Source organism: Borostomias antarcticus, assembly GCF_949987555.1.
Source record: "Borostomias antarcticus genome assembly, contig: scaffold_60, whole genome shotgun sequence".
NCBI classification, from domain to species: domain Eukaryota; kingdom Metazoa; phylum Chordata; class Actinopteri; order Stomiiformes; family Stomiidae; genus Borostomias; species Borostomias antarcticus.
In genome coordinates, this window is record NW_028175837.1 from 195,001 (window position 1) to 209,947 (window position 14,947).

General features: G+C 51.7%; 1 protein-coding gene across 1 annotated transcript in view; it reads right to left on the reverse strand.

Annotated features, from left to right (window-relative positions):
* The window catches only part of LOC311329120 (enhancer of mRNA-decapping protein 4-like), a gene marked incomplete at both ends in the record, with an annotated part of 26,995 nt that extends 12,745 nt beyond the window's left edge, over nt 1-14,250 (reverse strand). Inside the window, 9 exons of the mRNA XM_084463001.1 lie at nt 8,651-8,834; nt 10,643-10,806; nt 11,263-11,482; nt 12,013-12,199; nt 12,294-12,459; nt 12,561-12,676; nt 12,934-13,089; nt 13,478-13,616; nt 14,221-14,250. Coding sequence (XP_084319127.1) covers nt 8,651-8,834; nt 10,643-10,806; nt 11,263-11,482; nt 12,013-12,199; nt 12,294-12,459; nt 12,561-12,676; nt 12,934-13,089; nt 13,478-13,616; nt 14,221-14,250 — 1,362 coding nt within the window. The remainder of the gene's footprint in view (nt 1-8,650; nt 8,835-10,642; nt 10,807-11,262; nt 11,483-12,012; nt 12,200-12,293; nt 12,460-12,560; nt 12,677-12,933; nt 13,090-13,477; nt 13,617-14,220) is intronic.
* Between the last annotated feature and the right edge of the window lie 697 nt (nt 14,251-14,947).

Below are 14,947 nucleotides of genomic sequence, written 5' to 3' on the forward strand. Positions count from 1 at the left end.
TCATCGTAACCAGTTAACTAACCTGTCAGCCTAAAACGAATCAATTGGTTGATGTGACGCTGGTTAAGTCACCAGTCTGGTCCCTGTGGAGTGATTGAGCAGAGAGATGACAGCTGGCTGATGACCAACATGGCCGCCACCGGACACTAATAACTGAGAAGCTTGTTAACAGAACCACACTGAAGCTCTGTAACAGACTGATGCAGAAAAAAACCTTTACTTAGCGGCTGTTATGTAAAGCTATAAACCAGGGTTAGCAGGAGGGAGGGAGGAGGAGAAGAGAGACAGAGGAAGGGAGGTAGAGAGACAGATAGAGCCGGAGCCCCTCATTTTAGGTGTGGGTGGACACAGAAAAATGCGGAACTAGAAGTTGTAGTTCTGAGCAGGAAGGTCCAAATCTCTACAACTGACGTCAAACGCGTCATTATTTGTAGAGTTTTTTGGTTTTTGGAAAGTGAGAAAAAATAGCCCAAGGAAACACTGAGGGAAGGAAAACAACATTAATTCTAACATACTGAACATTCTGGAATGATACAAGGCTTAATGCTAATCGGTGAAGTGCTCCTTTAAAGAGAGAGATGTGCCCCAAAGGGGAGAGGTTTCTTAAGCGGGCCTGGTTGGATGCAGAGTCTCCTCGTCTCATTGATCGGCCCCAGATCCCCCCCCCTCCCACAAATGGAGACAGAGCAGCAGCATCATTGAAAGCGACGCAGTGCTCTGACCCTCCACCAGCTGCTTAATGAGCTTTTATTGACTTCAACACCGGCAGTTCCTTCTACCACTTATCACAGTTAACCGGGATCACAGGGGATAGACTCCACACTCTCAACCAATCACAAGGGATAGACTCCATACTCTCACCCAATCACAGGGGATAGACTCCATACTCTCACCCAATCCCAGGGGATAGACTCCATACTCTCAACCAATCACAGTTAGCTTGGATAGACTCCACACTCTCAGTCTCAAACAGTCACAGTTACCGTACCTAGAATAGACTCCACACTCTTTCCCAGTCACAGAGGATAGTCTCCACACTCTCAACCAATCTATCCCAAGTTGTTAAGGGAACACTGAATTCTTAAAACCATGCCCTGCCTTTCTCTTACCTGCAGGTCTAGCAGCAGGCTAGCACGCTTCATTTATGTTCGTTTTATTATCTTTTATCTATCTATCTATCTATCTATCTATCTATCTATCTATCTATCTATCTATCTATCTATCTATCTATCTATCTATCTATCTATCTATCTATCTACAGTATCTATCTATCTATCTATCTACAGTATCTATCTATCTATCTATCTACAGTATCTATCTATCTATCTACAGTATCTATCCATCCATCCATCCATCCATCCATCCATCCATCCATCTATATCTATATCTATATACTTGACCTATATACTTGACCCTCTGGAGCCCATGGCCGTGATTCCGATGCCAGACAGGGCTGTTGAGACCAGGATGTGAACTCCAGTCCCCGGTGAGCAACTGCCCCCACACACACGGTCGACGCATTAGACCGCTGCACCACCACGGACCCTGTTCCTTTTTGGAAACAAACCACTCTCCCTCTATTTTCCTACCCCCTCTCCTACTCCCTCACTTCCCCTACGATCCCCTTCCCTCCTAGCTCCCTGCTCCTTCACTTCCCCTACGATCCCCCCTTCCCTCCTAGCTCCCTGCTCCTTCACTTCCCCTACGATCCCCTTCCCTCCTAGCTCCCTGCTCCTTCACTTCCCCTACGATCCCCCCTTCCCTCCTAGCTCCCTGCTCCTTCACTTCCCCTACGATCCCCCCTTCCCTCCTAGCTCCCTGCTCCTTCAGCCCCACCAAGAAACAACCAAGCAACCATAGTCTCTGTTCTCTCCTGTCCTACAGACCAGACCAGACCAGAACGAACAAACCAGACCAGACCAGACCAGACCAGACCAGACCAGACCAGACCAGACCAGACCAGACCAGACCAGCCCAGACCAGACCAGACCAGACCAGACCAGAACAGAACAGCCCAGACCAGCCCAGACCAGACCAGAACGAACAAACCAGACCAGACCAGACCAGACCAGACCAGCCCAGACCAGATCAGATCAGACCAGACCAGAACGAACAAACCAGACCAGACCAGACCAGACCAGACCAGCCCAGACCAGACCAGAACGAACAAACCAGACCAGACCAGACCAGACCAGACCAGACCAGACCAGACCAGAACAGCCCAGACCAGACCAGACCAGAACAGAACAGCCCAGACCAGACCAGACCAGACCAGCCCAGACCAGACCAGACCAGACCAGACCAGACCAGATCAGACCAGAACAGAACAGCCCAGACCAGACCAGACCAGACCAGACCAGACCAGACCAGACCAGACCAGAACGAACAAACCAGACCAGACCAGACCAGACCAGACCAGACCAGACCAGACCAGATCAGACCAGATCAGATCAGACCAGACCAGACCAGACCAGACCAGACCAGACCAGCCCAGACCAGACCAGACCAGACCAGACCAGACCAGAACGAACAAACCAGACCAGACCAGACCAGACCAGACCAGACCAGACCAGACCAGCCCAGCCCAGACCAGACCAGAACAGCCCAGACCAGACCAGACCAGACCAGACCAGAACAGAACAGCCCAGACCAGACCAGACCAGCCCAGACCAGAACAGAACAGAACGAACAAACCAGACCAGACCAGACCAGACCAGACCAGACCAGACCAGACCAGATCAGACCAGACCAGACCAGACCAGACCAGATCAGACCAGACCAGACCAGACCAGACCAGACCAGAACAGCCCAGAACAGACAGAGGGATCCGTGGCCATCAGCTGCGACAATGACCTTGTAAAGAATAGGACCCTGGAGCTCATCCTCTTACACACACACACACACACACACACACACACACATGGGAGCATATAGACACATGTGAATATGCATACATACATATGCATACTCTCCCACACACACACACACACACACACACAGACACACACACACACACACACACACACACACACACACACATTGTGTCATTTAAGTCATCAGTGTTAGAGGACAGTTAGTTCATGTGCTTCTCATGAATATTCATACTCATGCCTTGTCTGGGGGCGGAGAGTCAAGGGGAGTGCGCGCTACACTGCTGCTTCATTACCCTTCATTTGCTTAGGGACCTCTCCCACACACACACACACACACACACACACACACACACACACACACACTCTCTCTCTCTCTCTTTCTCTCTCTCGCTCTCACTCTTTCAAACACACACACACACATACACACACACTCTCTCTTTCTCTCTCTCGCTCTCACTCTTTCAAACACACACACACACACACACACACACACACACACACACACACACACATACACAAACTATAATAATAATTTTGGACCTCGAGGGTCTTTAGTTATTGGCAACATATGATCCCACAATACATGAGTGAGGGGAGACAGCACACACAACACACACACACACACACACAACAACGTCTTCAGTGGTCGCCGGTGGAAATTGTTCCCTGCATTTCTCCCATCCAGGCCGTCCTCCTCCAGGGGCAGCCAGGAGCAGTGAGCAGCCATCGTTCATGGAGCCCAGGGAACAAGTCCAAGTGCTCAGTCCAGGTCTTGATCAGGGACCGGACTGAAGAGCATCTGTGCTTCTGCATGTTTTTCATATTCATACACACGCACGCACGCACACACGCACACACGCACACACGCACACACGCACACACGCACACACACGCACACACACACAATCTATCAGTGAAGGAATCTTGGTGGACCTGGTGTGTCTGGTCAGGTATAGTTCTCAGGTGTAGTAGTGACATTACTCGCTCAACCTCCCTTGTCTTTCTCAACCTCCCCGGCTCCCTCAACCTCCCTCGTCTCCCTCAACCTCCCTCAACCTCCCTGGTCTCCCTCAACCTCCCTGGTCTCCCTCAACCTCCCTCGTCTCCCTCAACCTCCCTGGTCTCCCTCAACCTCCCTGGTCTACCTCAACCTCCCTCGTCTCCCTCAACCTCCCTCGTCTCCCTCAACCTCCCTCGTCTCCCTCAACCTCCCTGGTCTCCCTCAACCTCCCTGGTCTACCTCAACCTCCCTCGTCTCCCTCAACCTCCCTCGTCTCCCTCAACCTCCCTGGTCTCCCTCAACCTCCCTCGTCTCTCAACCTCCCTGGTCTCCCTCAACCTCCCTTGTCTCCCTCAACCTCCCTGGTCTCCCTCAACCTCCCTCAACCTCCCTGGTCTCCCTCAACCTCCCTCGTCTCTCTCAACCTCCCTGACTCCCTCAACCTCCCTCAACCTCCCTCAACCTCCCTGGCTCCCTCAACCTCCCTCAACCTCCCTCAACCTCCCTGGCTCCCTCAACCTCCCTGGCTCCCTCAACCTCCCTCAACCTCCCTGGTCTCCCTCAACCTCCCTGGTCTCCCTCAACCTCCCTGGCTGTTAATAAGTGTTAAGTCCGGAGCCTGAGAAGCAGGAGTTTAACAGAGGAAAAAGCCGCTCCACACTGGCTGGTTAGTATAATTGGGAGGTGTTGAAGCATCCCTGAGGTGACTGTGAGGAGGTAGCTTATTCTTGGGAGGGTGGAGGGTGCTGGGGGAGGCTAGGAGAGGATGGAGGATGCTGGTGGGTGGGGGGGGGGGGGCTGGGGGGGGGCAGTCCTCCATAAGAGGCTTAACCTGCTTTAATGAGAACTACATCTTAACTACTGTACAAAACCCGGTAGCACTGAAAGATTAAGAATTGGTTCAGTGGCTTAATACACCACAAGGCCGATAACATGCGCCCACGCACACACACACGCACACACACACACGCACGGACACACGGACGCACGCACGCACACACACACACAACAAAAACACGCACACTTTCTTTATATCTCTCTCTCACACACGCATGCACATACACTTTCTTTATATATATATCTTTCTCTCTCACAAACACACACAAGCACAGTTTCCGAAAGGGGAGAGGGCGGGTTACCCCCCCCCCCCCCACACACACACACACACACACACACCTCCCCCTGCCATAGTGTCCACTAAACTGTGCCACTATCAGATCTGTCACGTGAGAGTCGCCTAGACTACCGCTGTAGGCTACACACCCCAGAGACACCGTGGTGCTGTCTGCGTCATGTAGTATTTTAAGAATTACATTGTTTCCACGGATTTCGAGCCGCTTCTGTGGGACCGTGACTCTGTGGAGACTCAGCGGGACAGCCGTGGCCGAGCTCCGGGGCAGCGGTCCCTCATCCGGTCGCGCTGTCTCCTCTCCTGGGTCTCCGTTGGGGGACAGATGCGCTTCATTCATGATTTATTTCCACCGGCATGTGTTCCCCTTTCAGCCCCCCTGGACACAGTCTTACATCGGCACCTGCGAGCACAGAGTGACTGAGCGGCCGGAGGAGGTCGTTGAGGTGACGTGCAGTAACTTGCCGGTATCGTGCGCGTTTGAGCAGCTCACAAATGTAGAGTAAAAAGACCGATAGGCCTATGCAACTCGATTTAAGCTTGATGTTATTGAGACCTGTCATCTTTTTGGTGACAAATAGGCCTATGTGATATCGGACAGTCGTGTTAGCGTATTGTATCCCTGTGCAAAGCTAGAAGACTCATTTTAAATCCATCAGCAGAGCCATCTCCGCAATACAGGACTGTCGGTCAAGCATAACTAATTGTCATGTAATCAAAACCGGAACGGAAGGCATTGATGCTTCCAGGCTTTACAACACTTCGCCCGGGACCTTTAGTGGCTAAATTACGCAGTCAGATTTTCGTATAGGCTAGAAGTTATCTTACAGTTCAGCCAAAGTGCATGAATTAGACCCATCCGGGACATCTTCTTAATGTGCTCCAATTATTTTACTAGATAATTAACCGTGTGGATCTGTCGGTACTTACTTAACTGAAGAGCAACAGGCAACAGGAGACATGCGTAATTCACAAGGGAAGCCATCCTGAGCGCCAACGGGTCCGGTGAAGTCGGACGGAACCAGAGATTCAGCTCGAATATGTAAAAAATCCGTTTGCTGGAGCTGTTCAGCTCGGCTACCTGCTCTGCTCAGCAGTCCAACTAGCGTAGGTGAGACGAGCCCGTATCAGGCTCACCGGGGGAGCTCGCGGTGCTCCGGTGTGTGCGCGCTTACGCAGTGATCGCGAGGAGGGAGGGCACGTGGAGCGCAGAGTAGAAAGCAACGGTACTCAGAGACATCCGCTGTAGGTGGGGATGCAGGGAAATAAATTGTGCCATTGGTTTTAATCTCAGCATGTAACGGTCTTCATAAAATATGATACACGTGATGCAGATGTCAAGATGTGTGCGTTATTCACGAGCTTTTGCTCCCTAGGGAAGAGCACCATGGTAATCAGAGAATCGATTCTACATTCATAGTCCTCATGTCCTCCAAAAACAAAACACTTAGGCAGAAATTGAATTGAACAAGTCTTGTTTTTTTTTTATTCCAAAAACGTTTAGGATAAAATAAATGGTGTAAAATATACAACATAATGATCCAAGCACAGGGAACAAAACACCATGGAAATCAGTAAACAGGAAAGAAAAAAAACAGGAGTTCAATCTGTATGAGAACTAGGACAAAATAGGGTATATATACTGTATAGCGTTTATGTGCAAGCTTTCTATGGACATTCAGGTCTGTGGTTCTGGATGTTTAAACCCTGATCAATATGAAACTAAAGCAAAACTATGAGCTAGAAGAGTGTCACTCAGCTACACCTGTTTGTACAAAACCACCAGTCTGGTCCCACCTTCTCAAAACCTGACCACACCCACTCACAAGTCCCATCTTTTCAGATACTAGATACATTTATCACAGACATTTATCACAGACAGGAACTTCCAAAACTGCCATTGGACTGACAGCCTCCTACACCTCCAAGTCCTACAGACCAGAACATTATGGACCAGGGTCTCTCCTATCCTCTAGATCTTGTAAACCAGAACCTATACTGGACCCGACCCTGAATCTGAATAAGACCGCTACGGCCCAGAGACGTGGCGTCGGTACCTTCCGCCCCGCCTTGTTCCGACGCACACGCTTCCTTCTCATGCGGGCGTGCTAGGGCTCAACCAATCTATCAACAGCTACATGCAGCTCTGCAGCGATCAATAACCAATAACCCTGACGCTCACGAGCGGAAGAGAGCATTAGAGCCGAGATCGCCTCCGTTCTGGATCACGGTCAAGCTTTTCACGGCTGTAGAGATTCCAGCCCAGGACTCTCAGGAGCACCAAACCTTAAGACTTGTTGTCGTAGCATTCAGCTTACCGCTCAAGCTGGGCTGGGCATCAAACGGTCTAGGGAGGCGTTGTTAATGTCCAGCTGTTCCTTCAATTACAAGGAGAGCTCACTTGGGTGTCTTTAGATCCGTTCTACTTCTCCAGTCTCCACTGTCCAGTCGTGTGTGTAAACTTGAAAACCCCTATCCTCCTCCCTGTGCCATCTCACAAGATGTCCGCCTGGTTTCTGGTGCTCTGAAGATGATTCCTAAAACCCATCAAGGCTGCCAGCTGTCCTGCTTACATACAGACATGAACTGTGATGGTTTCCAGACAGCCAGTCTCAGACAGGACAACTCCTCCTACAGGAGACCACCTGCTGGAGGACTAACTCCCCCCATCAGAGGTACAATAAGGCACTGTCTCTATCGCCTCTGGACAGGAGGGCGCCTACAGGCCAAACCTAACTAACTCCAAACTATCGGCGATTCCTCAAGGACCTGCTATTCAGACATTCATGGTGGAAGCCAGTGAGAAACACTAAAGGCTCAGTACAGATCGTTACACCACGGCAATCAGATAATTCACAGACGGAACCGTTTCTTTTCTAAGCCTTTCTAAGCCTTTCCAGTTGTACTAGGACTGCAGCGTTGTGGTGTCGGACCAGGAGAGCAACCAGGAGAACAGATGTGGTTTACGTGAACAAACGTGTCAGCAGGTCCACCAAGTGCTGCCTTCTGGAGCCCATGAGAGGACCTGCACGTTTCTGAACATCTCTGGGTGTCCCGACGCAGAATCCTCATGATCGCCATCAGGAACACAAATCAGTCTGTTGATTAGAAGCCTTTTCTACAGATTATAACTACTGTACTTCAATAAGAACCAAGCAAGAATACAAGTTAGAGAACGTCTTATAAATGTTAGGAACAAAGGATATATAAAAAGGGACAAAGAATGAGAGAAAGCAAGAGTTTTCGGGGGGATGAGTGGATAGTGTCCGCTGTACACATGGACGGCCATAGTGTTTCCTGGTGTCCTCGCTGGTCCCAGGGACATCCTGGTGACGCGTTATCAGAAGCCAGAGAGAGAATAACATAGTATGATGCCAGCCAGCTGGAGAGAGGCCCTGGTCTGGCGAAACGTGATGGAACAGAACTTCCTGCCCTTCTCCATGCTCGCCGCGGCAGTCAGACAGGGGGAGGGGCCACAGACACAAAATGTCTATGGGTTGAGGTGCCGCGGCGTAGAGGCTGAACGATATACACTCCCCCAACGCAAACGATGGCCGTTTCGGGCTACGGTGTCCCTGAAGGGTCAAAAACAGGCACGCCTCGCCATGCACCCTCGCGAAACTCAAAAATAAAACGGTTTTAACAAACGGCCCTCTGGGGGAGGTGGATGGTGGTCATCATAAGGCGCCGGGCGCGCTTGCTCAGGGGGCTGTAGGGGTCCTGCTGGAGGAACTGGAACAGCTTCTGACGGACCTGGGTGAGGACCGCGCTCATCTGGTCCCTGGTCACCGGGTCACCGTGGTCCAGGTTCATCACTGCGTCCTCCAGGTAACTGGCAGGGAGGGAGACAGGTTAGAGACAGACGGGTCACTCGCATCAGGGAGAGGGAAGACAGGTTAGCGCAGAGAGACAAGTTACTGGTGGAGAGACATAAGGTTAGACAGATGGAGAGGTGAGTGGTGGAGGAAGACCGATCAGACAGGCAGGTCTATACAGACCACCACTACCATCCCCGCCTCTCCTGGTCACCAGTGTGGTGATCTGGCCAGGGGGCTGTGCAGCTGAGCATGCTCGGCCCAATCCTCTTTCTTTCTCTGGAGCCTGGACACATCTCCTCGACCTCCCCTGGCCAGCAGCCAGTCACTTATAGGCGTCCTAGCACATGATCTCCGCTCTTTACAAGCAAGAGCAGTCCCCTGTCGTATATATTAGATCTCCCCTCCGCCCCTCTCCTCTCCACCCCCCCCCCTCCTCCCCAGCCCTCCTCCTCTCATCCACCCCCCCTCCTCCCCAGCCCTACTCTTCTCCTCATCCACTCCCCCCCTCCTCCCCAGCCCTCCTCCTCTCCTCATCCACCCCCCCTCCTCCTCCCTCCTCCTCTCCACCCCCCCCTCCCCAGCCCTCCTCCTCCACCCCCCCCCCTTCCTCCCCCGCCCTCCTCCTCTCCTCTCCAGCCTCCCCCCCCTCCTCCTCTCCCCCCCAGACTATCGGACTTCCTCCTCTCCCCTCTATCTATAAAGCCACTCTGCCCTTTAGAGACAGAGCAGCTGCTAAATCAATATGAATGCAGATCCTGTGCCATGTCTAGCGCCACTGAGAACAGATACTAGGACCAATACAAAACACGGTTCAGGGCTCAGCCCTACCCAGACTCTATAACCCCCCCCAACCCCCCCACGCCAGCTCATTACTCTACACCCCCCCACCCCCCAGCTCATTACTCTGAACCCCCCCCCCCCCCCCCCCCCCAGTCGGTGCGGAGCGCCAGCAGAGGTAACCGGGCTGGGCGGCCCCTCGGGGGGCTCGGGGCAGTTAAGACGGCGGGCGCGGACGGAGACAGGAGACATTGTCCTGCTATTCGCTTCCCTGCGTGTCCTCCCCACAGCCCGGTGTCTGCCAGGATACCACAGCTGCAGCTGCACACACGATCTGATCTGGCTTTAACACAACGCCGAGGACGGCGAGCGGACGCGCTACGAACCTGGCGCTGAATGGGAGACGATGGGACGACCGCCATGTCTGACAGAGGAGGAGAGAGATGTAGATAGAGGGACGTGTGTGTGTGTGTGTGTTAGGGCTGGCCAGAACGATTCGAGTATTCCACTATTCGTTCGGTACGTTAGTATTAGGAGCTCAGTTCAGTATTTGGAGTATTGTTTTTTATGTCCCAATACTCCAACCCGATACCAACGTCGTCATCAAGTTACACTGAGTGACTCGCGAAAGCGCAACTGAACAGAAGAGGATTTCATGCTCGTGTTTTCTCCCGCTAAACCCTCTCGGCGGGTCTCTGGTTAGGGCTGGCGCTCCAACTCTCGCCCCACCAACGTGCTTGTGACGCAGCTACAAAGGAAAAATAAGATATGCTTGCTGAATAGCAAGTTAGTAGCCGGGTTAACTCAATTTAAGGAGCATTTTGGCCTCCGTCTCTCCCCGCTCTGCGTGTTGCGTCTGCCAAACAAGCGCACACACACGTGTGTGGCAGCAGGACTATGCAATGTTGCCACCTAGGGGTTGAGAACGAATACTATTCGCACGTTCCCACCGACGAATACTCGAAGCCTCTAAAATGGCATTCGGGACAGCCCTAGAGAGTGAGTGAGTGTGTGTGTGTGTGTGTGTGTGTGTGCGTGCGCCAACCTGATCTTGAGCTCTGTGCGGGTTGCCAGGTTGGAGGAGAGCTGCTGTATGAGTGACAGCAGGACAGGCTGGATGACGGGACAGGGGTGCTGGCCGAACACCTGCTGGCTGTCGATGGTCTCACACACGTAGAGGACCAGGTTCAGGTCAGTGGCTGACAGCGCCTGGGGGGGAGATAAGACAGTATATGTGTGTGTGTGTGTTTGTGTGTGTGTCAGTGTTATTCAGATGTGTGTGTGTGTTGCCCAGGAGGAGTGTATGTGTGTGTGTGTGTGTCAGTGTTATTCAGGCACGTGTATGTGTTGCCCAGGAGGAGTGTGTGTGTGTGTCAGTGTGATTCAGGCGTGCGTGTGTGTGTGTGTTGCCCAGGAGGAGAGTGTGTGTGTCAGTGTGATTCATGCGTGTGTGTGTGTGTTGCCCAGGAGGAGTGTGTGTGTGTGTGTGTTGCCCAGGAGGAGCGTGTGTGTGTGTCAGTGTGATTCAGGCGTGTGTGTGTGTGTTGCCCAGGAGGAGTGTGTGTGTGTGTGTGTGTGTGTTGCCCAGGAGGAGTGTGTGTGTGTGTGTGTGTGTGTTGCCCAGGAGCAGTGTGTGTGTGTGTGTGTGTGTGTGTGTGTGTGTACCTGCTGGAAGGCCTGGTTGAGATGTCCCTGCTGGAGCAGCTGCAGTATGGCAGCCTGCTGGGCCTGGTAGTCCAGGTGGGCGGTGGGGACGGGAGTGCCGGCCGCTGACCTCATGGCCTGCATGATGGAGGAGGTGACCACCGCCTGCTGCTCCTTCATGGCCAGGCCCACCTCCCCCTTCACGATGCGCTGCACCTGGGTCAGGATGGACTCCTGGAGGCTGGAGGGGGGAGGGGGGGGGGGTTAACCGGTCATCTGATTAACTACGGTCATCTGATTAACTACCATTACGCATACAAACAACAGCCTAACCCTGGCCGCCATATACCCCAGTTGCCATATACATCAGTGGCCGACAGCAGAGACCGCATCAACTTCATAAGAGTGGCCGATATAGTTATTTCCTGTCTGACTGAGGACTGTTTTCTTCTGAGTTAACTCCTCCCATCGTCCAACCGATCCATAACATTGACATAGAGGTTCGATGGGATTCATGTTCCGATTTTAAGCCCAGGATTAGGATTTGTGTGTCCCGGCTCCCCAATCTTTAATCTATCTGCTGCATAAGCACAGTTGAGCACGCATACATGCAGAGAAACACACACAAACACAAACACACACACACACACACACACACACACACACACACACACACACACACACACACACGTTCCTAAGACCACCTGGCGGGATCACCAATATCTATAACCCCCAGAATTTACCCCGCTCTGCACACGGGTGAGAACTCACTTTCCCACGATCATGTGCAGCTGATGCTGCACTTCGGCGCACACGCTTGTCGTCACGCTACTGGCCTGCTGGTCGGTGGAGCTCTGGAAGGTGTCGATCATCTGCTGCATCTGCCCAATCAGAGGGTCCCGTGCCTCCTGCTCTCGCTGCTTCCTGTTGTTGACGTGGGTCTCCAGCTGCTGGATGTCTGCAGGAAGTGACACGCGCGCGGGGTCAGACACACGGACGCAAACACACAAGACAAGAAGAAACAGAGCCCCTGGGTGTATAGGTCGTCTTACATTCGTTGGTTCCCTGTTTGAAGCTGTCGTTGATCTGCTGGAACATGGACTGGCAGCCTCTCTCGAACACGGGGAGAACGATGCTCTGGAACGCGTCCTTATAGGCCGCCTGGATCGGCCCCTGCATCGCCTCCGCTGCCGCTCGGCCAATCGCATCCGTCGTATTCTGGAGAGGGAGGAGACTCTTCCGGTTAATTATTTTATAAATGTCCCAGAGTACTTGCTTGTGTGTGTGTGTGTGTGTGTGTGCTCCTGCCGCTGACCCACCTTAGACTTGACCACCTTGCTGACATTTTCCTTGAGGGTTCCCTCCACAGCGGTCAGCTTGGCAGCGATGGTGTTGCTCAGCTGACCGGTCACGGGCTCCAAAACCTTAGAGATGGCTGGGGAAGAGGATAGGAGACAAGGGAGGTAGGAGAGAAGGAGAGGAGGGTAGTGGGAGTGAATAGGGAGAGCGTATCAGTCCATCTTGATGAATATAATAGACACGCTAACACGCTAACGATGTTAGCCACGCCCAGGAGGCACACGCTAACGATGTTAGCCACGCCCAGGAGGCACACGCTAACGATGTTAGCCACGCCCAGGAGGCACAGGCGAACGATGTTAGCCACGCCCAGTAAGCAGGAAGTTGTCGTACTCTGAGGGACGGTCTTCTTCATCTCGTCGCGCAGCGTCTTGTCCAGGCGGGAGGAGAGGGAGGAGGAGAGGGTGTGGGCCAGCTGCTGCGACAGCTGCTCCTGTAGCTGCTGGTTACGACTCTGGTTCTCCAGCAGCACGCGCTCCAGACGGCGCTCTGGGGTCAAGAGGTCAAGGTCACACACGGGGGGCAGACGGTGGTGCTGGAGGAGAGCAGGTGCTCCTAGTCTGGCCTCACGGGGGCAGTTCTCAGCCACATGGGGCAGTTCTGAGCTAATGAAACCCACTCGGCCCCAACTCAGCATTGGGCTGATGTGATTAACCCCTGCTCCAGTCTGCTTTCTAAACACAGCTCTTTAGCCCTACTTCACAAGTGAGTTAGGTGTGCTAGCCTGTGCTAGCCTGTGCTAGCGGTGAGCTCCCCTAGTGTTAGTCAGGGGTATAGGGGTACGCCGGTGCTCTTGCGAGTGATTTGCTAGCGTTATATAAGTGTATATAGATCCTGTAGGAGTATACTAGCGTATGCTGGCGTGGTGGAAGGATACGCTGGTGCTCCTGCTGGCTGGCCAGGGCGTGGTCGACGTGGGAGATGACCGTGCTCTGCACCGCGTCCATGTGACCCGAGATCCGCTGCAGCTCCTGGCGCAGCTCCACTAGCTCCCTCTGCACCTCCCCGCTCAGCATCTACGGGAAGAGAGAGGAGGAGGTTACGGACGTGTACAGTGGGCTCCAAAATTACTCGCACCCCTGACATGCAATGCACAAACATAAAATAAAATAAAAGTTTATTCTAAACAATATAATAATAGAGTAACTCCAAATACTTGCATGTCATGAATACTGTAATATATTAATGTTCCAACGGAACTAACGAAAACCATTTACTGATTTAATTAAAAATCAATTTCCTCCAAATCAAGGTTTTACAATGAATGGTGCCCTTAAAGATTATTACTGTTTCACTATGGTATAAATGAGGTAACACACATGCATCTCCCTCTGTCATCCAACACCATGAAGAAAAGAGAACTGGCAGTTCAAAAGAGACAGATGGTAATAGACCTTCATAAATCTGGTTATGGATTAATAAGAAGATCCACAAATGACTGAATATACCACTAAGCACTGTCAGGGAAATTATTATTATTTTTAAATCATACACAAAATACACATCACGCCACACACACATGTACACATACACACACTCACTTACACATTAATTATAATTGTTGCTAACAGTAATAATGCTAACAGGGTTGCTAACAGTAATGCTAGCAGTGTTGCTAACAGTGTGGCAGACGGTCAGCAGGAGAAGCATGGCTAGTAACAGCTGGCTGCCCACTGAGATGCTGATGACTTGCTGACTGCAAACTGCCAGAGTAGCATAAAGGTGTGTGTTAATTACCGTAGGACCATGAAGAGACCTGTGCAGTCTGAAGGACCACAGCCCTGATACACACCTACAGATGTGGGAACATAAGAATGCAACTTGCTGCAGCATTTCACGTCGCGGTATTTGGCAGGGAAATCCCGTTGGAAATCTCGTGGGATTTCAGACGGGTGTTATTTCGTTTTAGTGATGCACCACCGCCAGGTGGCGTCTTTGAGCAGATTTAGCAGGCTGGGCTCAGTGTTTTTCTCCTATAGTCTACGAATGAAGCATCATTAAATTTCACATTCTTTAATTTAAATGCTCTGTTGTAAAGCACTTTGAGCTGAAGGTATCTGAAAGGGGCTATACAAATAACGTTTAATTGTTATTATTACCTTGTTCTCAAACACATGTTTTATCCACCTCGATGTAATTTAATTATTACGAACACCTATAATATATCTAGGCCTACAGTAGCCTATCTATCTCGGTAACTGACGTCGGGTCAAGACGTGGTGTCTGTTAAGTCAAATGCGCAAAATAACAGTATTGTAAATATATTTGTTAGTAAAGATATGGTGAACGTGGGGGTTTTGCGTTTTGTTTCTGGAACGCATTCAACTGGTAGGCTACTCGTAAACCC